This window comes from Plectropomus leopardus, chromosome 4 (assembly GCF_026936395.1).
Source record: "Plectropomus leopardus strain MGB_pleo_1.0 chromosome 4, ASM2693639v1, whole genome shotgun sequence".
NCBI classification, from domain to species: domain Eukaryota; kingdom Metazoa; phylum Chordata; class Actinopteri; order Perciformes; family Serranidae; genus Plectropomus; species Plectropomus leopardus.
This window is the reverse complement of record NC_142179.1, coordinates 38,603,692-38,630,446: the sequence shown is the minus strand read 5'-3', so window position 1 is coordinate 38,630,446 and position 26,755 is coordinate 38,603,692. Positions and strand designations below refer to the sequence as shown.

The 26,755-nt window shown below is 41.1% G+C and overlaps 1 protein-coding gene across 2 annotated transcripts in view; it reads right to left on the bottom strand.

The window, feature by feature from the left end:
* cacna1ba (calcium voltage-gated channel subunit alpha1 Ba) overlaps window positions 1-26,755 on the bottom strand; it is a 230,573-nt gene that overhangs the window by 157,847 nt on the left and 45,971 nt on the right. For both annotated transcript variants that reach the window (XM_088077242.1, XM_088077241.1), the window contains exon 3: window positions 5,021-5,112. In XM_088077242.1, the coding sequence (XP_087933368.1) occupies window positions 5,021-5,112 (92 nt within the window). The remainder of the gene's footprint in view (window positions 1-5,020; window positions 5,113-26,755) is intronic.

Sequence of the window (26,755 nt, the reverse complement as noted above, 5' to 3'; positions counted from 1 at the left end):
AGTCCGGTCTTAGCTCCATGTCACTCAACACTGCTGACTTTATTTTTATTTATTCAGATACTCTTCCGCACTTTACACATGTATATATGTATATATGTACAGTCTCTTAGTTTTTTAGTTTTTTAAAGCATATTCCTTTATATTCTTTTAATAATGTGTGCTCTTTATTCTCTTGTTCTTACTGTATGGCGCTGCTACACCCCAATTTCTCAGTTTTGATATCAATAAAGTATATCTATCTATCTATCTATCTATCTATCATTACTTTAATCAATCGCACAATCTGTACCGTTTATCCTGTATACATTGATCTTGTTTCTCTTATGAAATTATATTCACAGACAACGACTTGGCGATAAATGAGAATAATTTATTAAGGCTTATAAAACGATGAGTAAATAGAGGAAATAGTATGACATATAAGGGACAGTGAACAAATGAGAGGGAACCTAAGTGATGTATGTTCAGGTGATGTAAATGATTAATTAGGGATGATAGTGGGTGGAAATATGTGACCATCTAAAACGTGGATGTGCGCTGAACGGTAAATTAGAATTTAGAAATTTGGCATTAAAGCTTCACTATACGACATCAACTCTGATCACTAGAAAATGTTATTCTGCCTACTTTTGCCGACTTGATTAGACTTCTCGGGGGAGGTCCAGGTCGTCACTTCACTCCAGGGGAGAGCTTCCAGACGAGGTGACCCGCTGAAAGTGTCTGTACTGACCAAAAACTGTTATAAAGAAAAGCGTCAAAGAGATTTAAAAAGAAAATGGCTTCAAAAGTAAAGTTCAGCAAAGCTCTGGTGAGCTGTTGCGGCTCCGCTTATAAAATTGAAGAAAAGAAAAAGTTGCGAGCACGGATGCACGAGACGCGCCGCGGTAAAAGGGAATGAAAAGAAGCACTGAAGAGAAGCCTGAAGAGGCTTGAAGAAGCAAAGAGAAGCAAAGAGAAGCAAAAAATGAAGAGAGAAGACGAGAAGAGAGATTGAGAAGAGAGAGCTGAGCTGAGCTCACTCAGTTTTTATCTTTCAATTTGGGGATGCGGATGGAAGGCGGAGTTAGCGAACTTTTGCACCGAGCAATCGCACATCTGGCATTAGTTTCTAAAAGACCTAGTGTAATTTAGGAGACATTTATTTCTCTGTACTTTATGACGAATTACACGATCTAACCCGTGGTGTATAGATTCACGTATCTCATCACCACTATAGTCTCATCACAGTAACTTCAAATACACGTTAGGAGACCTAAAGGCAATTTATAACGTAACACATGATTCTGAAGATCCTTTGCTCAATTCTGTTAAATGACCACACATAACATAACATTCTACCATGGATCCTAACAAACTTGGTGATTACTTAGATATAGGATTACTTTTTAACATTATGCAATGAATGCAAAATGAGATGTAACTATAAAGTTGGATACGAGATTAATGATAATTAAGGTCACTTAGATGGCAATAGGGCTCCATCACAAAAAGGGAATAAAACATGCTTTTACCTAAATCATTCAAATTAAATGATAAAAGAATGGGAGTTGGTCCTACTTCTTCATCAAAGTACATAGACAAACTCTTACCTACAAAGAGAAAGATTAGGGAATTAAGTTAAACATAACTCGCAACCTAGGTCCAAGCGATTCTGTCAGATGTCAGTCTCAACACAAGGATTTATAATGACTTTACAACACGTCCTGCCTTTTGTCATCTCAGCAGTGGGGGCAATGAATGATTGTTGCTTCATGTGCCTGAGTGACCCCAGGAGGTCATTCAGATATCTTACATCCTGTGGTATGCTGGATGTGGCCTCAAGAGTGCCTATCTCCCACGCATCTTGTGATGGAAAGGGCCAAGTACTTGTACAAGTGCTGACACTTTCTGTGGCTTAAAAGCAGAATGTGATTGCAGATGCCTACATGGAGTATCAGTTAAGTTAATTAACAACCCTCTGTTGGATGTTTTGGGTTGTAAAACAGTGTCTCTTGACGTGTCGCCCACTTGCCCAGGGGACGTTGAGCTCTGGAGTTCCTCAGAGGAAAAATGTAATAACCACGCCAAGGCAGTCCACTACATACTGAATACATACTTAATCAGTATATCCTGTACATTGTCTACTGAATTATTAGACATGCCATTACCAGCAGACTGTTCACATTGACACTCAGTCAGTATATCCTCTCTGCATCACATGAAGGTGTTGATCATGGCATCACCGGTCCAAGCTTTCGCTGAATGAAAGGTGTAAATAAAATGGCCTCTTCCATTCACTTTAATACTGTCCAGTATTTTTTCAAGGCAAATTCATTTTATTAAATATGTTAGTGTTACACATGTTTTCTACAGTTATATATGAGAGAGCCTGCATTTTTTCCTCTTAATTGTACCTTCACATCACTCACTATCATTCATATTTATTTTATCAAACTGTTAATTATTTTAATTATTGACACACCCTCTTTGTCTTCTCTGTCCCTTTCAGAGAGTACTCACCAGTGTTTGTCCCCACGATGCAGCCCCTACCTTTGTTCCATGAATGCACTGTTTGCTGTTGAATGTTAAATTCTGTTTTCTGTACATCATTTGCGCAGATGAAGCTACATTAATGAATTATTCTTATCTTGCTCCTGGGGCCTCTGTTGCACTTGCTTGTGGTGAGTGTGAAAGCTTCATCAGAGAAAACACCAGCATGACAGCTGATGTGAAATAAAGGATTGGAATGGCTTTAAATGGCTCAATAACCCCAAACCCAAACATGCCGCAAGGGCCTCAATACTGACCTTTGAGGTCAGACTTGCACATCTCTAACATGGGCATTCATGTGGGTTTGTGGATCAGGAGGTGGCATGAGTGGGTGACTGGGTGCCCCCTTCCAGTCCTGACTTTTTTCACATTCCAGCGAGAAGGCCCTCAGGTCAGAAGTGTGGGTATTTAGTTACTCTTAAATCAATGAATGAGATTGGCATTGAATGTCTCACCTCACTCTCAGAGTAGGGGTGTGCGATATGACAATATTAGATTGTGAAGAATTAAATGTGTCCACGATCCACCATCACGGAGAAATCGTATCGTGCTACAGTGCATATTCTATCTGTTGTAGTTCTATGCTCATGCAGACGACGCATCCAAAGTTTTTGGCTGGACTGCAGAATGTGGTCGGCTCTGGCACAGCCTCCGCTGGTCACACAGGGACATTCATCCCCGGGTCTGAGAGGAGCTGCAGAGGGAGGATGTGTTCATGATCGGTGGCCTCCCAGCCCTGCCCATGCTGATAATGTTTATTACCTTCCAGTAAAGAGACAATTTGGCCAAAAATCTAGGGGTCAGTTACTCTTTAAAGTAAACTATCAGGATTTTATCACGATTCTTTGTCATTTTGGATTTTAAGGCTAATTTCACAATTTAAAAAATATAGCCCTAAAATTAAAAAAAATAATTACAGACATTTAGGCCAAAGTACCTTTTTGAACAGATTTTAATTTGTGTGTGAAATTTTGTTTTCCACTGTTTTGATGGGAAACATATGTTTTGTCAGGTAAAATATTATCAATGTTGAATTTTTGGGGGGGGGCAAATTCTTTGGTGTTTTCATTTTCATCCATGACCTCCAACAGACTTGACGGTTTGCTATGATTGGTTTATCGGTGTATCTATCGGGAAGGCATGAAATGGACTAGCAAATAGTGCTTCAGCTGATAAAAAAACAAGACTAGGTTAAAACCTAGTATATGGCTGGACCATGTACAGTGATTCCCAACCTTTTTCCTTCAGGGACTTATTTACTGTTACTGAGTACACTGAAGACATATTTTAGGGATATTTCATATTAAATTAAGAGAGAGGTTGAAAAAAAAACCAATGTGCCTGTGGCCCCCAGCCCCCAAATCACTATGTCTACCCCAGGAAATAATGATGAGAGCTGTGTCACACGCCAGGAGTATGAGAATTGGCAAACCTGAAATATGTTAAAATGCAGAACAATACACTAAATGTTAGACACAGTCATGCAACGGAGGGCAGTTGCTTTCTCTGGAGCTGTACCCACTGATCATTAACACATCCTCCCTCAGGCAGCTCTGTTAAGACCCAGGGATGAACGTCCCCGTGTGACTGGTGGAGGCTGCGCCAGAGCCGACCACATTCTGCAGTCCGGCCAAAAACTTTAGAATGTGCACTGCAGCACGATTCAACGGTCTCTCCGTGATGGTGGATCACAGACACATTTAATTCTTCACGATCTAATATTATCATATCGCACACCCTTCCTCTGAGAGTGAGGTGAGAAGATCAATGCTAATCTCATTCATTGATTAAAGAGTAACTAAACACCCACGCTTCTGACCTGAGGGCCTTTTCGCTGGAATGTGAAAAAAGTCAGGACTGGAAAGGGGCTTAAACACACCCAGTCACCCACTCATGCCATCTCCTGATCCACAAACCCCAACCCCCACCCCATCCCTTCATACCCCAACATCACAGGGTAGTCGGTGGGTGATGGAGCAGTGACAAGGGGCTCAATCAGCGATGACTGCAAGTAGGTTTCAACCCTTAGAGGGCAGTCACTATGCATATTTATAGACAAGAATTTAAATACTTTTTACTCAAAAGTCAGGAGTTGAACCTGAATCAGTCAGCAACACTACTAAATACCCATATTTATTCATTTTCAACTAAAAAAGGAGTCTGGAGTTTTAGTTAGTCTTTAAGTCGGAACCAGAAATTCGTCTTGGTGAGTGTGGACAGCCAGCCTGTCTCTGTCCACAGATCAAAAGCACATACGTACACCAAGACCTCTGAAGAGAATATGTTCTTTAACGATATGACATAACATGCCTAGAGGTAACTTGAACAAAACCTTCACACGTTTCCTGGTCTGTAAACATGATTTCTGTCTCAGTCATGTCTAATACATTTTCTTCACTACTTCAAGATGTCATCAAAGTCCGTCTGTTGTGTCCGTCCGTCTGTCCAGCCCTACACTAACAAATCAACGTCAAATGTGAAGTTAACTTACTTGGAATGCCGGAGACCAGTTTAAGCGGCCGTAGGACTCTCACCGCTCTCAGTGTTCTCAGATCAAAATCCGCCCCCACAGTGGCCAGGATCCTGCACACACAACAACAGCAAGGGATCAAGATTACAGCTACTCTTCACAGTCAGCAGCTGTCTGTCTACAACATCTGCAGGAAAACATCAGCGCTACATGGATGACTTTAACATCAGGTGATCATTATTTAATCATTTGAGACATTGGCAGACAAACTATAAACAAGGGAAACAGTATTAGTGACAGCTGGTGATCTGTGGGAAATGCTATGTACCTGTGCTGCTCAGTGACAAGTAGGTGCTATATGCTGATATATATATGACAGTAGCATTACTTGTACCAGCGTTTGGGCCATGTTACCCTGTTCTCTGTTAGATGTGTGACTGACAGAACAGGTACACCACTGTTTTAATCAACACAGCTGTCTGAATAGGCTGTGTCATGTCATCTTTAGGCTTAAAGTCTATCTCCTGCTGTTTTATAGGTGTTACCACAGTGACTGTGTATTGGGCCCTGAGCTCTGCTAAAACATAGGTGATCTACATTCATTAATGCACCTGAACACCAATGGTAGAACTGCAACTAAATCCATGTTCTCAAGATACTGTATTTAAAAGGTCAGTCTCAAAGATTTCAGTCCTGGTTGATTTGGCGACACCTGTAGTTACTGGCGGTAATAGCAAATGCAGTTTAACTGTACAAGTCACAAAGTTCTGGGGCAGCAAAATAAACTGTTGTTGTTTTAATAAGGTCAGACAATGATTGGGAATTTTCCATCATTCTGTGAGCAAGCATGACCTGGTTTAGTGCTGCACACAACCTGATTGTGCAGACAGCAGCGCAGGTGTGAGCAGCTCGCTTTGGCTGCTGACTGTTCCACCACTTCCTGCAAGAAGTGAAACTGATGCACTGTCAGAAAATGCTGAAAAAGACCACAGTAGTAGCAGCTGTGCTAATCTCACTTACTAACACATTGCCTTTTCTGCGACCATTTCATGATAAAAGTCAATTGAAATGATCGGTTTGCATTAGCAGTAACTTAATACAGCATTTTTTCAGTAAATGTTGCCCTGACATCCAGTTAATAAAACTACAAATATAAAAATAATGCTGTACTTTGATCAGTGGGCCATACATTCATTTAAGTTTGTGTCAGCTCATTTGTGGACAGATAGTGACTCTAAAGACTCATAATGAAAATGTCTGAGGTTATTACTTTAGGTTGAGATTTAAAATACTTGAGCTTTTCTTCTTAAGCAACTTTAGACTTGTACTACATTACATTTTAGATGGAAATAATGTTCTTTTTACGCTCTGCTTTAGTTAATTTACAAATCAAGATTTATCCAATTAAGACACATGAAGAGTTTATAAAATATGTTAATACAAGTAGCTCCCGCTATTAGTCAAAAAAATCAATAAGATAGCCAACAGAAAATTGTTATTAACTATCTTTATAGTCAAAGTCATTTTTAAATGACAATTTAAAATTTAAAAACAATTCCTGGTTCCAGCTCACAAATGTTAGAATTTTCTGCCTCTTCCTCTTCTTTTTATCTTGATTTTATTTGTAATAATGTTGAGGTTTGAACTGCTGGCCGGACAAAACACTGCTGAAGGTGTCACTTTGGGCTTGGCATTGTGATGCCATTTCTCAGTTTTCACTATAGTTACAACACCAAATAATCAATCGTTTACCAGAGAAATAATCAGCAGATTAATCTATAATAAAAATATTCATGAGTTGCAGTCCCATAAGAAAAAGTTCAAAAATACTTAGCTACGCCTCAACCAATTACAACAGTAAATTCCTGTGAAATATTTTACGTTAATGCCTGAGTAATATGTGATGGCAAAACAGTCACAGGTTACTTTTCTTTTGCATTTGGTACTTTAACTTTAAATACTTTAAGTACATTTTTCTTCTGATACTTACATACTTTTACTTTAGATACCTGGCATTTTCAATGTGTGGCATTTACTTGTAACAGAGTATATTTACAGTGTGGTATTAATACTTTTTTCTGTAACCGCTTGTCCTCGTAAGGGTCGCGGGGGGGCTGGAGCCAATCCCAGCTGTCATTGGGCGGAAGGCGGGACCCTGGACAGGTCGCCAGACTATCGCAGGGCTGACACATATAGACAGACAACCATACACACTCACAGTCACACCTAAGGTCAATTTAGAGTCACCAATCAACCTGAGCTGCATGTCTTTGGACTGTGGGAGGAAGCCGGAGACCCCGGAGAGAACCCACGCAGACACGGGGAGAACATGCAAACTCCGCACAGAAGGGCCCCCACCATTAATACTTTTTCTTAGGCTAATAAATGATCTAAATATTTCATTCAGCACCACTGAATATCGTGTGCAGACATGCTGCTTTTGCTGCAACAGCTGTGTGAGAAACCAGGAAAGGTTTAAAAGCTTGAAAATGTTGGATTATTTGAAAAGATATAAATATCCACAAGCATTACTCTGAACACGTTACTACTGAAAAAGTACCTATGACATGCAGCATGATCAGTACTGAAATATAACTGCATTTGTCTACCTACACTGCCAAAGGTCCTCAGGTGTGAAGTATATAATATAGTATGATATATGTGAATAAAGTTTGACACACACATACACACACACATTACTAATTAAATCCCTGAAGCCCATTAGAGGGTTTTTAAACTCTAGTCATTTTTAAAAAAAAATGTAATTTGTGAAACTGAGAGCACTCAGTACTTAGAGACGATATTTATTTACTTTGGCAAACATTATAGTGTGAAGTCATAAGAGAAGCATAATGGAAAAAGACAGTCACCATCACAAAATAAATGCATTTTAGACATTTGCATGTCATTCCTGTCACTCAGGCTCAGTCACCAATCAGCTGCGTTCCCCCCACTGCTCCCCCAGAAATTGCCAAAATGGCAACACTGTTTTCAACTGACCAGGGGGGCCGAGCACATCTGCTGGGAAGGGGTGTGCTTGATTTACAACAGGGATGTCAAAGTCAAATACACAGAGGGCCAAAAAAACAAATTTGCTACAAGCCGAGGGCCGGACTGGTTCAATGTTTATTACAACATTTTGAAATGATTGCACATAGCCTGTTGAACCAAGACCTAATACAGTGTATATTATTTAATGATTAAATGAATAATCCAATATTTTTTATGGCTCTGTCAGTAATTTCAAGTGAAAACATTTCTCAACAGGCACACAGACAAAAACAAACTTCCTTCAAAGATAAATCACATGTCCTGTACATTAAATGAATAAAGCAATATTTTCTTATGGCTCTGTCAGTAATTTCAAGGGAAAACATTTTCAACAGGCAAACAGCAAAAAAGTAAATGTCCTTCAAAAACAAAATATGTTCCTTAATATCAAGATAAATGCATAAATGAAATTGCATGCACTATAAACTGGAAATGCAATATTGTGCTGCTCTATGATCCTACCAATTACTGCTTTCAAATAGTAAAATGAGAAAATAAAAAAAATAAATCAAATCAGTTATATTCTTTCTCATGGCTCTTATCTGCAATTTTCCCTGAGTCCATTAACTGAAAAATAAATATAAATAAATAAATAAAATACAATAAAATAAAATACAAAAATCTATGGCACACAGACAAAACAATTCTTCCTTCATAGAAAAATCACATGTCTTGTAGAAACAAATGTAAAAATTTAACTGAATTATAAACTAAAAATACGTTAATGCTCTGTGATGCTCACTTGCCTGAGGCTGAGCCTGATACTTGGTGGTGTCTCGTCTTTTGTACAAGTTCATCAATGTTCAGGGTCAGGCTCTGAGCTGAGGAAATCCTCAGGACTGAGTGGAGGTGTTTATCAGTAAGACGGCTCCTGTGTGATGTTTTGTTTAGCTTCATCAAAGAGAACAGTTGTTCACACAGGTATGTGCTGCCAAACATAGAGAGCGTCTGAGCAGCTTGGATGCGCAGCTGGGGCATTGTGATGAAACGTGCAAACTCAGCAGCACCCATTCTCTCATATTTTTCCTTCAGTGTGTCATTGCACTGGAGCTCAATCAACTCCATTTGTAGGTTTGGTGGTGCGCTTTCCACGTCAACTGCAAAAGGATTGCCGAGCAGTTCAAACCTGCTTTTTTGGGCTTCAAAGTCAGCAAATCGGCGTCGGAAGTCGGCGGCAAGTCTGTTGAGTTTATCAGCAAACTGTGCACTCGGGAACACAGCGGTAGAGAGCTTCTCTTTCATGGTCTGGCAGCTGGGAAAGTGGCTCAAGTTTTCTTTCCGCATCTGCGTCTCCCACAGACTCAGCTTGGTTTTGAACGCCTTCACTGTACTGTACATATCAGAGATGACACGCCCCCGTCCCTGCAGCTGCAGGTTCATCACATTCAGATGGCTCGTGATGTCGCACAGAAACGCCATTTCACACAGAAACGTTTCATCTCGGAGCTCTGTTGTGTCTTTCCCTTTGCTTTCCATGAACAGGACAGATCTCCTCACGCAGCTCGAAACATCTTTGCAGCACCTTTCCCTGGCTTAGCCATCGCACATCTGTGTGATAGGGCAAGTCACCATACTCTGTATCTAACTCGCCCAGAAATGCCTTGAACTGGCGGTAATTTAAACCTTTGGCTTTGATGAAGTTAACTGCTCGCATTATGGTGCTCATTACATGTTCCATTTTCAAGGCTTTGCCACACAACGACTCCTGGTGTATTATACAGTGATAAGCTGTCAGCTTATCTGTGACGTTTTCCTCCTGCATCCTCTCACGCATCCTTGCCACCAATCCACTCCTGTGTCCACACATGGCGGGTGCTCCGTCTGTTGTCAATCCCACGAGTTTTTCCCAAGGCAGCCCCATCTCATTTACACATCTGGATACCTCTTCATACAGATCTTGTCCTGTAGTTGTGCCATGCATAGGACGTAATGCCAAAAACTTCTGTTATGCTCAGGCTGGAGTCCACTGCACGGATGAAAATTGACAGCTGGGCAATGTCAGTTGTGTCGGTGCTCTCATCCACAGCAAGGGAATATGCGATGAAATCTTTTCCCTTTTCCACAAGCAGTTCTTTTCGATTGGTGGAAAGCTGGTCTACACGTTCAGCAACGGTGTTTCTGCTCATGCTCACGTTTGAAAATAGCTGCCTTTTGTCTGGGCACACTGCGTCACAAACTTTAAGCATACAGTTTTTGATAAACTCTCCCTCTGTAAATGGCCGGGCTGATTTTGCGACCTCTTCTGCCACAATAAAACTAGCCTTGACAGCAGCCTGGCTTTGTGATTTGGCTTTTGTGAAAAGAGCCTGCCGGGACTTAAGACCTCGTTTCAATTCTTCCACCTTCTGTAGCCTTTGTTCCGTGTCCATATTCTTGTCTTTGTCTGTGTGTTTCTTAGACGTTTCATGGCGCCTTCTTATATTCTTTCATTACAGCCAAACTTTCTCCACACAGAAGACGCACAGGTTTGCCTTTTACCTCCGTGAACATGTACTCTGCCTCCCACCTGGCTTGAAACCCCCTGTTCTCAGCGTCCACCTTCCGTTTAGCCATTTTTTGGGAGGGGGGTAGCTGAAAGTCGACATCTGCTCTGACTGCTGATGAATAATGAAGCCGAGGCCGCTTGCTGCGCTGCAGTGAGTTCGCGGGCTACCGTTGCATTGTGGGGAATGTAGTATTAGTGCGTGCAAAACACCAGTGGGCGGCTGCGGCCTGCGGTCGGTTCTAATACTAATCAAATATCATCCATAGATAATTCATGGGCCTTGACTTTGACATATGTGATTTACAAAATAGATTATAAAATGGGAGCAACACTGGTAATCATGCGGTACAAAATCATTTTGTACTTGGCTCATAAAGTCACACAGTAACAAGAACTAACCAGCAGAAGAGCAGAGACACATTGAGTTCTGTGGAGTAAAATGATTGTTTCAGGCTTTAAGGAGAGCAGAATGTAACGGTGTCAGTTTCCAGTGGTAAAGGCCTGTCTGACAGTTAGGTAAGCAGTGAAAATAGTCTAAATTTAGCGTAGGTGTTTAAATGGTCCTTTTTATTGGAGCTAAAATCCATTTTGCTCCTGCCACAGTCGCCAGAAACACTCCTTTTACCTCACAGCTCTCATGCCATTCAAATGTTTTGTTGAGGATATTTCTGTTTAAATGTAATACTCCAAAGCACCCCTCTCTTATTTTTCATGTAAAGGAAGCCCAACATGAAGCAGAGCAGTGCTGGCAGTGTGTTGGTATGCAGAGGGGTGTGCGGTGGCAGGGAGGGGCAGGCAGAGGAATAACAGCAGGTCTAAACGTAAACCCTAATCATTCACAGCAGAAGTTCTTTATAAGCTTGACGGGACTCTTCCTGGCTGAGCTGCTACGTTGCAGTAACTCTCTCTGTCGGCTTCCCCTGGGGGGGTTCTGTATGCTCAAGACAATTCTGCCAGCTGCCCGCTGCCCTCTCACGGGCACCTGTCAGCCAAAACACAAGTTTAAAGGACAGTAACAAAAGTTTAATGGAAGACACTAACATCTATGTAGATGAGATAGTGAACAACCTGCCAGCCAGTTCAACCTACCTTTCACAGCTGAGAGAACAGCTAAAAGAGGACAGTGTTTGTGCAGAAGTCATGGCATTTTGCCAGAAAGGTTGGCCAGACCGTAGCCAACTCAGAGGCTCAGTGAAAGCCTACTGGCCAGACAGAGCTTTACTCACTGTTCATGATGGACTGCTACTCAAAGGTTCCAGATTAGTCATTCCCACAGCCATGCACAGTTTGGTCCTAGATTTGCTACATGAGGGACACCGGGGTATGACTAGGTGCAGAGAGCGAGCCAGAGAAGCAGTATGGTGGCCAGGAATAGGCAGCCAAATAAACGAACTGGTGAGAAACTGCAGGACATGCATCCAAGAACGTCCAAACCCGGTAGAGCCACTGATGTCAAGTGAGCTCCCAGACAGGCCGTGGCAGAAAGTAGCCGCAGATTTATTCACTCTTAACAACAGCAACTATCTGTTTGTAGTGAACTATTATTGTAGATTTGTAGAGATTGCAAAGCTAACACCAACCAGATCAGAGGATGTGACAGTGCATCTCAAGTCCATTTTCTCACGGCATGGCATCCCTGAACTCTTCTACAGTGATAACGAACCTCAGTTTGCGAGCCAAGAGTTTTCAGACTTTGCAGCAAAATATGGGTTCAAACACATCACTAGCAGCCCCAGGTTTGCTCAAAGTAACGGTGAAGCAGAGCGCCACGTACAGACAGTGAGGAGACTGCTAAAGAAAGCACGAGATCCATACCTTGCTTTGTTAGCCTATAGAACTACTCCACTATCTTGTGGCTACAATCCTGCTCAACTCCTAATGGGGAGGAGACTTCGTACACCGATACCCCAGCTCCCGTCTCTGCTCACGCCAGATCTTCCAGACCGAGATGTTGTTGTTGGTAAAGAAAGGGAAAAGAGGATTAAGGACACTTCAGCTTTCAACAGGAGACATCATGTGAGAGATCTGAGCCACCTCACACCAGGACAGCCAGTGTGGATCACTGATGATGCAAAGACTCCAGGTACAGTGGTATTAATGCACTCCACACCACGTTCCTATCTTGTGGAGAGTCCTTCAGGCACTGTCAGACGAAATAGACGACATCTTGTTCCGTTAGATAAAACTTCACCTCACACAGAGACACTCAGCACTCCTGCGCAGCCAGACGAGACTACTGCAGCTATTCCAGTTCCCCACAGGTCCCCAGAAAAGGCTGCAGAAAAGACCCTTGAAAACTTTTCACCTGCCCATACCAGAACTAGGTTTGGCAGAGTTGTGTGCAAGCCTAAGAGACTGGACTTGTGAATTAATGGACTGAAATGTGGTAAAGAAAAAGACAAACAAAACATAAACCAGTGTAACAGATCCTGTGTTCTTTTTGTTGAAGAAAAACTGAAATGTTTTGTCTTGAGTTACATGTTATTCCAAGGGAGAGTAGAAAGAAAAGAAAAAGAAAATGTTTATGGTTAGAACATTTTCACTGAAGAGGGGAGATGTGGTGATGTTCAGCATATTTCAATATGCTCTTATGTTGAAAGGACTGCAACAGGAAGTAGTTCTGAGCGGAAGCTCTGTATTGCGTATTGAGAGTTATGCGGACGCTTGACGGATTTAATGTGGTCTGACATTAAAGTGAGTTCCAGAAAAACCTGACAGTTGTGGCAGTGAATCCTTAATGCACAATACGACAGGGTTGACTTTAAATGTACAGTTTGGAAGGTCTGACTTTTACAATGGCTGCCTTTTAAGATGAAATGAGCAAAATAATTAGAGACAGACTCAACTCACTTGACTTCAATTTTTGTCAAGATACCGTTTCACAGAGGAAATTGTTTTGGAGCTGAGCAGGAATATTGGGCCAACTGTCAAACAAGGTACAAGGCACATGACAGAGACAGAAACGCAGCTGTGCCACAGTCGCTCCAACTCCTGCTGGCCCCCTGCTGCTTGTTTCCAGGTGCTGGATGGGGACCTGTTTGGTTGTCACAGCTCAATGAAGGAAAAAATTAAACCTCTACCGAGCCATCATGAGTACCATTAAGCAAATTTTTAGATTTTTAGCCCTATTTATTGTTATGGAAAAAGCAATCATTTAAACATAAACTTTCTACCTCTAGGTGCTGACAGCATGCTGATTATGTATGTATTAATTGTAAGTATTTCTTTATTTATTACTAATTCTGTTTACTGTTCACTGAGATTAATTTTAATGGTGCAACAGAGCTCTGCTTAACTTTAAATCTGGATTTACTCACTTTAATCCTAGTTGTACTAAACTCTGATTAGAGATAATCTTAAATTAAATAAATCCTTATTGGTGCATCCCTGCGTCTCTGTTAGTTCAGTGCATGGAGTTTCTTCAGTTGCCATGGAGATGACTCAGTCATCATCATGGATGGGACTTCTGTCATTTGTCAGTCATACATGGGAGCAGAATGTAGCCCTCATTTCTGATAAGGACCATGAGATGTAGTTAAAAGCTCTGGAAACAGCTAGTCAGCTACTGAGTAAGGGAACATTGAGTCAAAATTGTGGCGGGGTACACCCTGGACAGGTCGCCAGACTATCGCAGGGCCGACACATATAGACAGACAACCATACACACTCACAGTCACACCTAAGGGCAATTTAGAGTCACCAATCAACCTGAGCTGCATGTCTCTGGACTGTGGGAGGAAGCCGGAGACCCCGGAGAGAACCCACGCAGACACGGGGAGAACATGCAAACTCCGCGCAGAAGGGCCCAAGCTCACGGACCGAACCCAGGGTTTCGAACCAGGGACCCTCTTGCTGTGAGGCAACAGTGCTAACCACGATGCCACCGTGCCGCCCCCAATGAACAGTCTGATATTAAACTAAACTTGCTGTATTAATCTCATCATCATTCTGGATTTGAAGATACAAACTGCTTTATTTGGCTCTGTGTTACGATTAGATCAAAACTTTATCGAACAGAAGGTTCCATAAATGAAAAAGATATGGAAACATTCTTTCACAACATTTCTTTACCAACCCTAAAAGATGAGGAGAGAGAAAGTTTAGAGGCACCTGTTAGTGATTCAGAAATGTTCACTGCTTTAAAAGTCTTCCCAACAGGGAAAGCACCAGGCAACGATGGCTTTACTATTGAATTCTATTAATGTTTCCAGCATAATCTATCTCCACTTCTTATTTTATTATTTATTGATATATTGACTAGTCAATCTACGCCACTGACGATACGTCAAACCAATATTTCTTTGCTGCCCAAACCTGGTAAAGATCATTTGAATCTGACTAATTTCTGCCCTATTAGTTAAATAATGACTGTAAGCTATTTGCTAAAATCCTTCCTATGTGTATAGAGACGGTCATCTCCTCACTGATACACCTCGATCAAGCTGGGTTTATTAAAGGCCATCTTGCATCCAACAATTTGAGGAAACTTTTTCATGTAATAGAGAGAGCCAGTACCCTACAGCATCCAGCCATAGCCTTATCGCTAGATTCTGAAAAAGCCTTTGATAGGCTTGAGTGGCAATACTTGTTTTATGGTCATTCCAAGTTTGGTTTTGGACCAGTCATTATCCGCTGGGTGACGGCCCTTTATAACAAACCTGTTGCATCAATTAAAACTAATGGCATTGTAGCTGAGCATGTCCAACTTCTAAGATCTACATGGCAAGGTTGCCCCGCCTCAACATCCCTTTTCATCCTGGCCCTTGAACCTTTGGTGTGCGCTATATTTGCTGATGATTTGTTATTAACACTGTCACAACCATGTCAGTCAGTCCCACAGGTGATTAACTTAATTGATGCTTTTGGGAGGTTTTCAGGTTACAAGGTGAATTACAACAAAAGTGAAGCAATTCCACTAAACCACTGACTTACTCATCACATACTGGCTCTGCCCCTTTCCAGTGGAAACCACAAGGTATGAAATATCTGGGAATAAACATTAGGACTCCCATAAATTAGATTTTTGATTTAAACAATCCTCACCTCCTTAAACTGATTAGGGATGATATCAAGATATGGACAGTTTTACCAATTTCATTATGGGGCAGAGTAGAAGTGATTAAGATGAATATTTTACCTAGATTATTATTTCTTATATCAGCTATACCATTTCAATTCCCACCTTATTGGGTCAAAGATATTAACAAACTATTCACAGGTTTCCTCTGGAGTAATAGGAAACCCAGAATCAGCTTTAAAAGATCATTTAGACTAAGGAAATGTGGCGGACTGGAAGTTCCAGATGTTTATTGCCAAATTCCCTTTGTTATGGGCCTACACAGGCAAAAGTGAGGAGGGCAGTTGGAAATGGACTGAAGAAAGCATTTTGTCTGAACATAATAAGTCTGTCTCTTTATCAGCTTATGATTTCACCCTAAAACAAATTCTATAATTGGCAGCCCTTTAATGCGGTTTTCCCTTGAGGTATTAAAATCCTTTCAGAAGTGTTAATTCTTTAAGGAAGAGTCTTTACCATCGTGCTCCATATGGAATAACCCCCTACCGACAGCTGGTGATAAAACACTAAGAAACAAAACATGGCAAAGTTGAGGTATCAGCCAACTAGGGCAGATAGTGAAGGATGGTGATATGGTTCTCTCTGATGAGTTAAAAAATAATTTTGGTTTAAAAGATGTTGACTTTTTTTTCATATGTACAACTGAAATCAATTTTGCAGTTACTCATTTCAAAAAACACCACAATATACAAACAACAATATAATTTGTTATCCACTGCCTCATAGGACTTATTCATAGGACTTATATCACACCAAACAAACTCAAGAAAATGGATAATTCCCTCTCACATTTGTGCTGGCATGGCTGTGGGACAATGTTTTAAAAAAATGCAACATCTTTATCCAAACGTGTAAGATACAAAATTCTTTAAATTAAAGTTATTCATAGGACTTATATCACACCAAAAAAACTAAAGAAAATGGATAATTCCCTCTCACATTTATGCTGGCATGGCTGTGGTGAGGTAGGCACCCTGATCCATCTACTGTGGCACTGCCTTTCTGTGAGGAGTTTTTGGAATGAGGTTACCTCAAGACTTTCTCTTATTCTTAATGTAGAAATACCACTCTGCCCACTTGTCTGCCTTCTTGGCATTAGGGTAAGCGTAAACATACAGTCAATGCTTGCACAGTGAATCATTGCATTAGCCTTTTTGTCAGTTAAACGAATTAAAGGATGAACTGGAAAATACATAAACCGAATTGTTTTAGCATTGACAATTGGCTAAAAGAGTTCATGGCTTTACTGTCAATAGAATGAGCAGCCTCAGGCCTCTCTGAATTTAACTGTGGACATGCGCGGATCTACTGGGGTGGCATAGGGTGGCACATGCCACCCTAAAAGAAAGCCTTGCCACCCCTGCTGCCACCCCAATTTGCAGCGTCGAATTTGGCATTTTCCATCGAGGAACTCCAATGTCTGATTGCCATGAATGCAGCACAACATGACGTCAGAGCGACAGCGAGCGGCTGCAGCGCCGGCGCAGTAAGACACTGATTTGTTTTGAAAAAGCGAGGGAGCCAGGAGTCGGGAGGAAAGAAGACACAGGAGGAGAAAGGTAAAAACTGAGCAAATATCTATATGTCTGTCTATCAAGAAACGTAATGATAATGAAAGCAAAGTGCTAGTATAGTTGCAGTGCTGATTTTGAGATTAAAAAATCAGGTTGAAGAACGTTGTTTTGCTAACTATAGCCTGTGAAATTACTCTGAATCTTACAGACATGAAGAGGAAAGGTAGCATTTGCAATTTTTTTTCACCAAAGAGAAAGGCGACAGAAATAGAAAATGAACAATTGAGCAAGGGTGATGGAGAAGATGAGGTGGAAGGAGAGAGAAAAGACAAAGACGAGGTTGAAGGAGAGAGAACAAGGCAACAGAACAGTGATGAAATACAAGCCCTCGGTGACCAGGGACAGGAGGAGGTTGGAGAGCACCACAGTGGTGAAGAGATGGAGGAGGGAGAGCTTCACCAAGATGAGGAGGCAGAAAGCGAGAAAGACGACGTGCAGGGTTCAGACAGTGAAAGGGAAAGGAGAGTGCCTGATCCATCACCAACCATCTCTAGTCGAGCTGGTCTTCATGGTATGGAAATTGTTGCTGTATACTAAGTATACTAAGTTACATATATATTATAACGACAAATGACATAAACAGACATTTTGATGAAACTTCAAATGAGATTAAGTTTGTCTGTATGAGTTTGTAAATGTCAGCCCATGCCCGTATGAAGTGTGTACATACTATTTCTCATCAAACTATTAAATTCAGTATATACACATCTGTCATATGTTGCCACCCCTCAAAAATGCCTGCCCCCTTCTTGCCACCCCATAAATATTTTTCTAGATCCGCCCCTGACTGTGGAGATGAAGGACCCTGGAACTTTGTATCTTTTTTGTATGTATAAATGGTGTATGTGTGTTATGTCTTTTGTTGTCAAAAAGGAAAAACCAATAAAAAAAATATTATGAGATTAGATCAGGTAGATAGCAGCAACTAGACTGGTTTAGTGGACTGCTGTCAGCTAAAAATATGTGGCAGAAAATCTGTTACATTATGAAAGTAGGTAGCATGAAAAATTAAAAAAAGAGGAGTGAGTAACTGATAGATACACAGTATGCTCATTCCTCAGCAGTGAAGCAGAACTTTGTTCGCCTGATGAGCATTTTGCAAAGTATAAAATCAACTTTTAGTTAGTTTTTAGATTTAGTTAACGTCACTATAGTCCTACAATGGATGTTAAAGAAGTATTTCAACAATATAAAGCAAGTCTTCACACAAAACTAGGTTGTCTCCACAGTAGAAAGACACAAATACTTTTGAAACCTGTGCTACATGAGCAGAGAAAACAGAGAAAAGGGCTTTGGCACTGGCTTTTGCTCAAAAGGTAGAAACCTACAAATACCAGAATGCATCTGACTAATAAACGCACCCGCTGATGGGTGATGAAATGCAACTTTGTGTGTTCGACACAATGGTGGCTAGCTGGATCTTGTGTAACAGGTAAACAGTGAACTAAAACATGTTTCTGAAAACGCCTGAGGAGAGAAATGCTTACTACAGTTCATCTACACATACTACCCACATTGTTTTGATACAGCTGGTTGAAATCAGCTCTGTACCCCTTTAAATGTGCTTAAGCTCAACCATCATATTGAACATGTTTTCTTGTCCCGGGGAAAATCAACGAATGATAAAAGCAATTGTGTGTCTTAAAAGGGGGCTGTCAATAAAGTCAAATCAATCGGAAAAAAATCCCAAAAACCTCTTCCCCTACCTGCACCATAGGGCTTTCAGTCGCTCACTGGCTGTTTAACCCTTTGAAACCTGGAGTGACATCACTTCTCTTGTGCTTTTTGTTTAATTTTTTGTTTTTTTGTTTTTTGCTCTCATAGTTCACTGACACGGTTTAATTTGACTATGGTATGTTGCACTGTAATAAACATATGATGCATTATTATTTATCAAAGTATCCAGCGTGATGTAAGAATTAAAAGCTTCATCGTAAACAAACTTCAGGTAAATTTAGGTACATTGTGCTGATAACAGCCAACCTGACTTCAACTTCTGCTGTGTTAATCATTTTTCTTGGGAAAAACTGTTTTGAGTAGGCATACTTCTCCTTATAGCTGCCAACAGCCTGCCAACATTTCCAGTTAGAGAAAGGTTGAAAATAAGGCAATATGCCTGTGGCCCCAGGCCCCCAAAACATTACATCTGCCCCTGGTAATAATAATGAGAGCTCAGCACGAGCAGCTGCAAAGTAGTTTGTAGGAGTCTGAAGAAATCACTTTCCCGCGCTGAATATTTAGCTGTTTGTTTATGTAGCCACTTTGGTGTTGTGAGGAGAGGCTCTGCTCTGTTTGACTGTCTCTCTGTCTGCTCAGCTGTTTGATCTGTGATAATGAAATGCCACGAAAACACATACAACTCGGTCTTCAAACACTCAGCTGTATTTTAGAGTCATAGTCGTTTACTGAATTACATGATTGTTCAACACCTCTGCTGTCACAGCTTGTTTTGCCATGAGATTTTTCTCGGTGTCCTGAGAACGTGAGACAGAGCTAAAAGCGTGGGACTCAAGCCAGATGCGTGAGTCGGCATCCCCAGAGGGGAAACAATTAACAGAATTTTTAAATAACCGACATGGGCAAGATTACGTTGGTTAGAGGTTCTGAATGTGGGTTCCGATTGATTTTGGATATCAATTGCCCAGCCCTACTCTGAACCCTGAGAAAATTGGTGCAGTTCCTTCAGAAACATGGGAAAAGAGGCAAGAAACAATTTGGTAAGAAATGTTAAAAAATATTTTAAAATAAAGGTAGGGAGAAATGTTTGATGGGAAAAAGAAAAAAGCCAGGGAAAATTATTCCTGCTATATTTACAATTACCAAATTCTAAATTATGTTACAGAAAATGATTTTGACTTTTTAGCGCTGTTTTCCAGGTCATTTCCTTGTTTGTTTCCCTTTCTTTCTTTACTTCTTCTAATTTTCAGGTAATTTTCCTCTACTTTTTTCAAAACTAATTCCTTGTTAATATTTGTGTGATTTCTTCTTAAACTACTCACTGCCTTCTCTACATATTTTTTAAGGAAATTAAGCCAATTTGCTGAGGTTTCAGAGGGTTAGAACAGCAATCCAGGGCAGCTCACCAGGTAGAGCATACACTCCATGTACTACAGGCTGAGTCCTTGATACTGACCCTGGTGCATGTAAGCAAGAAAGAAGCCAAAGCAGCAGCAGAGAAGCTGTGTGTCTGTAGGCAGGCAGAGCTCCAGAAAGCTCCATGTCCACAGAGGCGACACTCTGCTCTCAGCTGCTAAGCTGATTGAAAAACATGACCTCAATGTGTTTGTCCACTGCGGGGTTTAGTGTTTAGTGAACTGAACAAAAAGGAAGTGTAGTATTGCCTTTTGCCCAAAAGGCAGAATACCTACAACTATCAGAATGTACTGCACCACAACATACCAATAAACGCGCCTGCTGGTGGGTGACATAATGCGAGTTTGTTCATTTTGACACAGGAAACAATACTGTCTCACAGTTAACAGTTACAGAATCTTGGTTTGCATTTGATCAGCACTGCCAGGCTGTACAGTTTGATTAGAGTTTGACAGAGTAGTGGGTCTCTTTCTCTGCAGCTATACTCTTTGTGTCCTCGGTGGCGGGCATACAAAAATTCAGTACAATCAACCTTGAGCTGGCACCCTGCAGCTACTCATATAAGCCCTTTCAACTAGTAAAAAACTTAGATATGATCAATATATGATGGTCCATACACATTAGCATTAGCTCACTGTATGCATTAGCCTAGAGCCTGGCATGAGCCAACTGTCATAGATGCACACTGTAGTAAGTTGAAAGAGAAATATTTACTGGATTACTGTAATGCTAAATGGCCTGCAGTGGTATGCAGCAGTTCGCAGCAAAAATAGACAGTAACAAAGATCTGTTCATAGTCATTTTGTAATGATACCAGCAACATTACACCTGTCATAACGGTCTCTCTCTTTTTTCTCTCTCTCCATCTATCTTTCAAGTTATTGAAGCAAATAAAAGCCTGATTACTTGAAGTTTTTCAGGATACATGCCACTCCATTAATGTTATAGGTATCAAATGAAGCACTCAGTTGGTATCAGCATTACTTTAAAAGCACTGGTATCAGTACTGGTTTTGTATTTTTAAATGCTATCCAGCCCTTGTGATTAGCCATTATTGGTATCAGCTGAAAAAATCCACATTGTGCATCCCTTATATTATATATTTTATTGTTGTTATTGTCAAACTGTTTTTTTTCTAGACATGCTGCATATCTTTTTTGTTTTCAGTGAAACCCACTCTACAGAATTATGAGTTTATATTTTATTGAGTGAGATAGTGTGAATCATATAAATGTAGCAACAATGACAAACTGAATTATTCCTACAATATTTCTGTTCATAAAAAAATTAATAAACCCCAAACAAACCATTACAGTTTGTCACAACCAAAGAGATGCTCTAGAAGCCAGGTTCTGGAATGACTAACTTTTGTTGCATTTAATGTGAAAATCAGACTGAAATGTCAGACTACACAGAATGATAAGCTATCATGATGGACTCATGATGAAAGTGCAAAGGAAAGTCACTGCCAGAGCATGTCAACTCTTCAAATTTCCAAGAAAGCATTTCAATAAAGACAGAAGTGGGAGAGACGAGCAGGTGAGGTGTCAGCAGCACTGCTGCGAACATCCTGTGCCATAAAGGCAGTCGTGCGAAGTGAAGGATGAGTGCAACTGAGCAAAGAGCTTCCTACCTTGTTTAATTTAGAATCCTACAGTACAAAGACAATGAGCAGTGCACTGTATGTGTCTTTAGGATTCTACTACAGGCCTTGTGTAGTTAGGAAATACATGGAACAACACTGTATTCTTCAAGCTGCTGAAATGTTTAGGATTTGGACAAAAGGTTTGTAGATGTGAGAAAAATTACACTGTCGAGAGAACTACACTGAACCCTTCTCTGCATCATTAGAAAATGATAAGTTTGATATCATGATGCCAACATGTTGCATTCAGTGCTGTTTTAAGCAAACTAATATTGAATTCTCATGTAGGTCAGCAAAGACCTGCACTTCCTGTGTTTGTGTAGACCTAAAACGCCTAACCAGAGAGAAATCTGGACCAGTTGGGGGCTACTGGTCTATAACATCCTAATAAGTTGGTTTGCAGACAACGTGATGCACTTGAACCTGTCCTCCACCTCACACATGGGCTCACTTGTGCATTTGGTGTAAAAGACTTACTGAAACTTTTTTACCCTTAGCATCATACACCCAGACACAGGCCCAGCTGTCTAATATTACGATAGCAGGCTAATGTGATTGGGAAAGCACAGATCTATACATGGTGATGAGGACACAACTGCAGAATGTTGGGCAGCAGTTTTTGGAGGAGGAAAAGCAGGAAAAGGAGTAGTAGGCAAACAAATGACAGTTATAGGGTGGTCAGGGCCCCATGATAGTATTATCTTCAGAGATGTTACTTTGTATTACTGCTTATTTTTGAAATTTTAAACAATTCTGCAATCTTTGTTTTTATCTTTTTTTGTTTTAATGAATTATTTCAGTTATTAAATAATAATAATAATAATTCTGTATTTCACTTCTAGTGCATAGTGCTTCGCAAGATTGCCAGTCAGAACATTTTGCTGATACTTTCAGTATCAACTTTTTTGCCACTTGCCTGGTACGTTTATTGACAGCATTTACTTAGGCTAATTAAAAACTGAGTTTGCAGGGCATTATGTTTCCCTGCTGTTTCAAATGACTTGTATATAAATGCTGCTCTGTGATCACACGCAGTTCTGTCTTGTTCCTTACTGTATATTTACAAAGAATAATGTCTAGCTGTGTGCTGTAATTATGACCATCAGTCTCCATCACTGAGCATTGAGTGAACAGTGTCAGTCAGGGAAATGGTTCAAACCTGTGATCAGCTGCGATCCATCCACTGATGTAGTGTTGTGATTTTAGCAAAGCTGAACACTCAATGCTGCACTCTCCATTTTGACTGACCCCAAATTTCATATTCAATTGAATATTCATGACAGCAGCATACTTGGGCTTGGCTTCCTGCCAAGAAAATATCATCCAAGAGCAGCAGGGAAGAGAGAAGGAGGGTTCCCAGAGTTCAGACTTGGTGACAAGTCAGATCAACAGTGCTGTCATCTGCCAGAGAGGGGAGAGGAGTAAAAAAGGGAGAAGGTGGATATGAGGAATGACAAGGAAAACCAAGTGAAGGGTGATGTAGTGGACTGCCTTGGTGTGGTCTTTGCATTTTCCCTCTGAAACTCCAGAGCTCAACCTTCCCTGTACAAATGGGGGACACCTCGAGAGAAACTGTTTTATGGAGTTAACAGAGGGTTAAAAATTAACTTTGTTGAGACGCCCCAGTTAACATCTGCAAACAGGTTCTGCTTTTAAGCCACTAAAAGTGTTAGCCTTTGATGCTTTCCTGCTCAAGATGCCATGAGAGATAGGCATTCCTGAGGCCCCATCTAGTATATAACAGGATGTAAGACATCTAAATGACCTCCTGGGGTCACTTAGGCATGCGAGGTAACAGTCGTTCATTACCTCCACTCTCAGTACCTCATTTTCCCCCCTGCTGAGAAGACAAAGGCAGGACAGAAGTCATTATGCATTCTTGTGTTGAGACTAAAATCTGACAGAATCGCTTGGACCAAGGTTGCGATAAGTTGCGTTAAGTTTAACTTAATTCCCTAATCTTTCTCTTTGTAGGTAAGAGTTTGTCTCTGTGCTTTGATGAGTAAGTGGGACCAACTCCCATTCTTTTATCATTTAATTTGAATGAGTTAGGTAAAAGCATGTTTCATTCCCTTTTTGTGATGGAGCCACCAAGTTCACCAAGTTCGTTAGAATCCATTGGATAATCTTATGTTATGTGTGGTCATTTAACAGAATTGAGCCAAGGATCTTCAGAGTTATGTGTTACGTTATAAATTGCCTTTAGGTCTCCTAACATGTATTTGAAGTTACTGTGATGAGACTATAGTGGTGATGAGATACGTGAATTTACACACAAAGGGTTAGATCGCGTAATTCGTCATAAAGTATGGAGGCTCTAAGCTCAGAGCTTCTTTTGCTTTTTTTCTACTCTCCCTTTCACTGCGGCACTTCTCGTTTATCCTCGCCCGCACCTTTTTCTTTTCTTCAATTTTTCTAAGCGAAGCCACAACAGCTCACCAGAGCTTTGCTGAACTTTAACTTTTGAAGCCTATTTCCTTTTAAATCTCCTTGACACTTTTCTTTATTCCAGTTTTTGATCAGTAAAGACACTTTTGCAATTAGTTTTAAGTAAACTCAAATTAATAATTTAAAGTGACTCCCTCAGACCAATGGGACTACTTTTGATTATTTCTGCGAGTTTTAATTGAGAAGGAAACTCCGCGATTCGCCGTTAACTCTGCCACGGATCTAGAAGCACCTCCTGCTGCACAAACTATCAGCATCCATCGTCTACCCTTAAGGACTTTTTTTAAAGACTTTTACCAGTTCGCCGAGGCGAACACCAAGGCCAGTTAAAGACCGCAGCACACCAACTCCATCTGCTCGGCCGCCGCCGCCTTTCAGCGGGTCACCTCGTCTGGAAGACACGCCGCAGCTCTCCCCTGGAGTGACGCGAGGACCTGGACCTCCCCCGAGAAGTCTAATCAAGTCGGCAAAAGTAGGCAGAATAACATTTTCTAGTGATCAGAGTTGATGTCGTATAGCGAAGCTTTAATGCCAAATTTCTAAATTCTAATTTACCGTTCAGTGCGCATCCATGCTTTAGACGGTCACATATTTCTACCCACTATCATCCATAATTAATCATTTACATCACCTGAACATACATCACTTAGGTTCCCTCTCATTTGTTCACTGTCCCTTATATGTCATACTATTTCCTCTATTTACTCATCATTTTATTAGCCTAAATAAAATACTTCATTTATCGCCAAGTCGTTGTCTGTGGATATTGTTTCATGAGAGAAACAATCTCAATGTATACAGGATAAACGGTATAGATTGTGAAATTGATTAAAGTGATGACATGTTTTGAAACTGTCATAATTTAAAATTTAATTCTCTCCTAAATGGAGAGTGGTGCCCCTTTTACTTTAACGAGTGCAAAATCCAAATTCTAACAGAATTATTGATAACCGCTACAGTGAGCAAGGCAAACTCTGTAAGAACCAAGAGATAGACAACTAAGACAGACAGAAACATAAAACAAGAACAGGATCAAAAAATAATTAGAAAACTTAGAACAGCACCAGAGTAGCAATTGGCTCACACAAACTACTAAAGACACAGATGTAGATGGATGCATTTCCTTTTTGCACTGCACAAACTGTGGTAATAAGAGACCTGTATTTATCACAGTCATACAACTTTCCAAGGCATCCATCCATCCATCCATCCATTCATTTTCATCCACTTATCTGAGTCGGGGTTCGCAGGGGCAACAGGCTAAGCAGAGCACTCCAGGCGTCCCTCTCCCCAGCAACGCTTTCCAGTTCCTCCTGTGGAACCCCAAGGCGTTTCCAGGTCAGATGAGATATATAATCCCTCCAGTGTGTTCTGGGTCTGCCCCTGGGCCTCCTACCAGTAGGACGTGCCCGGAACATCTCCAGCGGGAGGCATCCAGGAGGCATACTGATCAGATGCCCGAACCACCTCAACAGGCCCCTTTTGACGTGAGGGAGCAGTGGCTCTAGTCCGAGCTCATTCTGGCCGCTTGTATCCACGATCTCATTCTTTGGGTCACTACCAAGAGCTCATGACCATAGGTGACGACAGTCCAATGCAACTCCTGCATCACTGTGGATGCTGCACCAAACCGCCTGTCCATCTCACGCTCTGTTCATGCTCCACAGGGAAAGGGATCATGGTCAGGTGCCTTGTGTGCTGGGTGGCTGGCAGGGACGGGGCCCTGGGCGTGCCGATCCTCAGCACCGCAAACTGGTTCTAGGGACTTTCCAAGGCGTAATACATAAAATTATGCAGAAATAGTGTCTAGCTGCCTGATACTTAATGATCAGGATGTATAAGGTGAGACATTCGGTACAAGGTAGATTTATTTGTCTTTTTTTTCAAAACGTAGTTATCCTAACCATCCTGCAGTTTTAAAAGTAGCCTGTCACAGCACTAAATCTAAGTCAGATTGCATTAGTGACAAACAATATGGCAGCGTGCTTACTATATCATGTTTGTAAACTTGCTAATGAAGCAACTAGTGTCATACAGGTTGTCTGTAAGTCACTGTGGAGCCGTGGTGGCCGGTGTCAGCAACATGAGAGAGATCAAATTTCTCAGATTAAGGCTGCACCTGGATCGTGGTCATGGCTGTGCTGGTGCTGTGGTCCTGCCTGAGGCTGCGCCTGTGTCATGGGTCTTGGTTGCACTGATGCCGTGATCCTGCTCAACGCAATCTTCTACGGCCATCTTATTAGTCATGCCTCCAGAATTAATATACACTTTTCCTCTCTCTCTCTTTCCTATGTATCATTTTGTCATCTACTGTCATTTAATTGTTTTTCACAACATCTATTGTTTGTATGTCCATTCTGGAATAGGGATCCCTTCTCAGTCG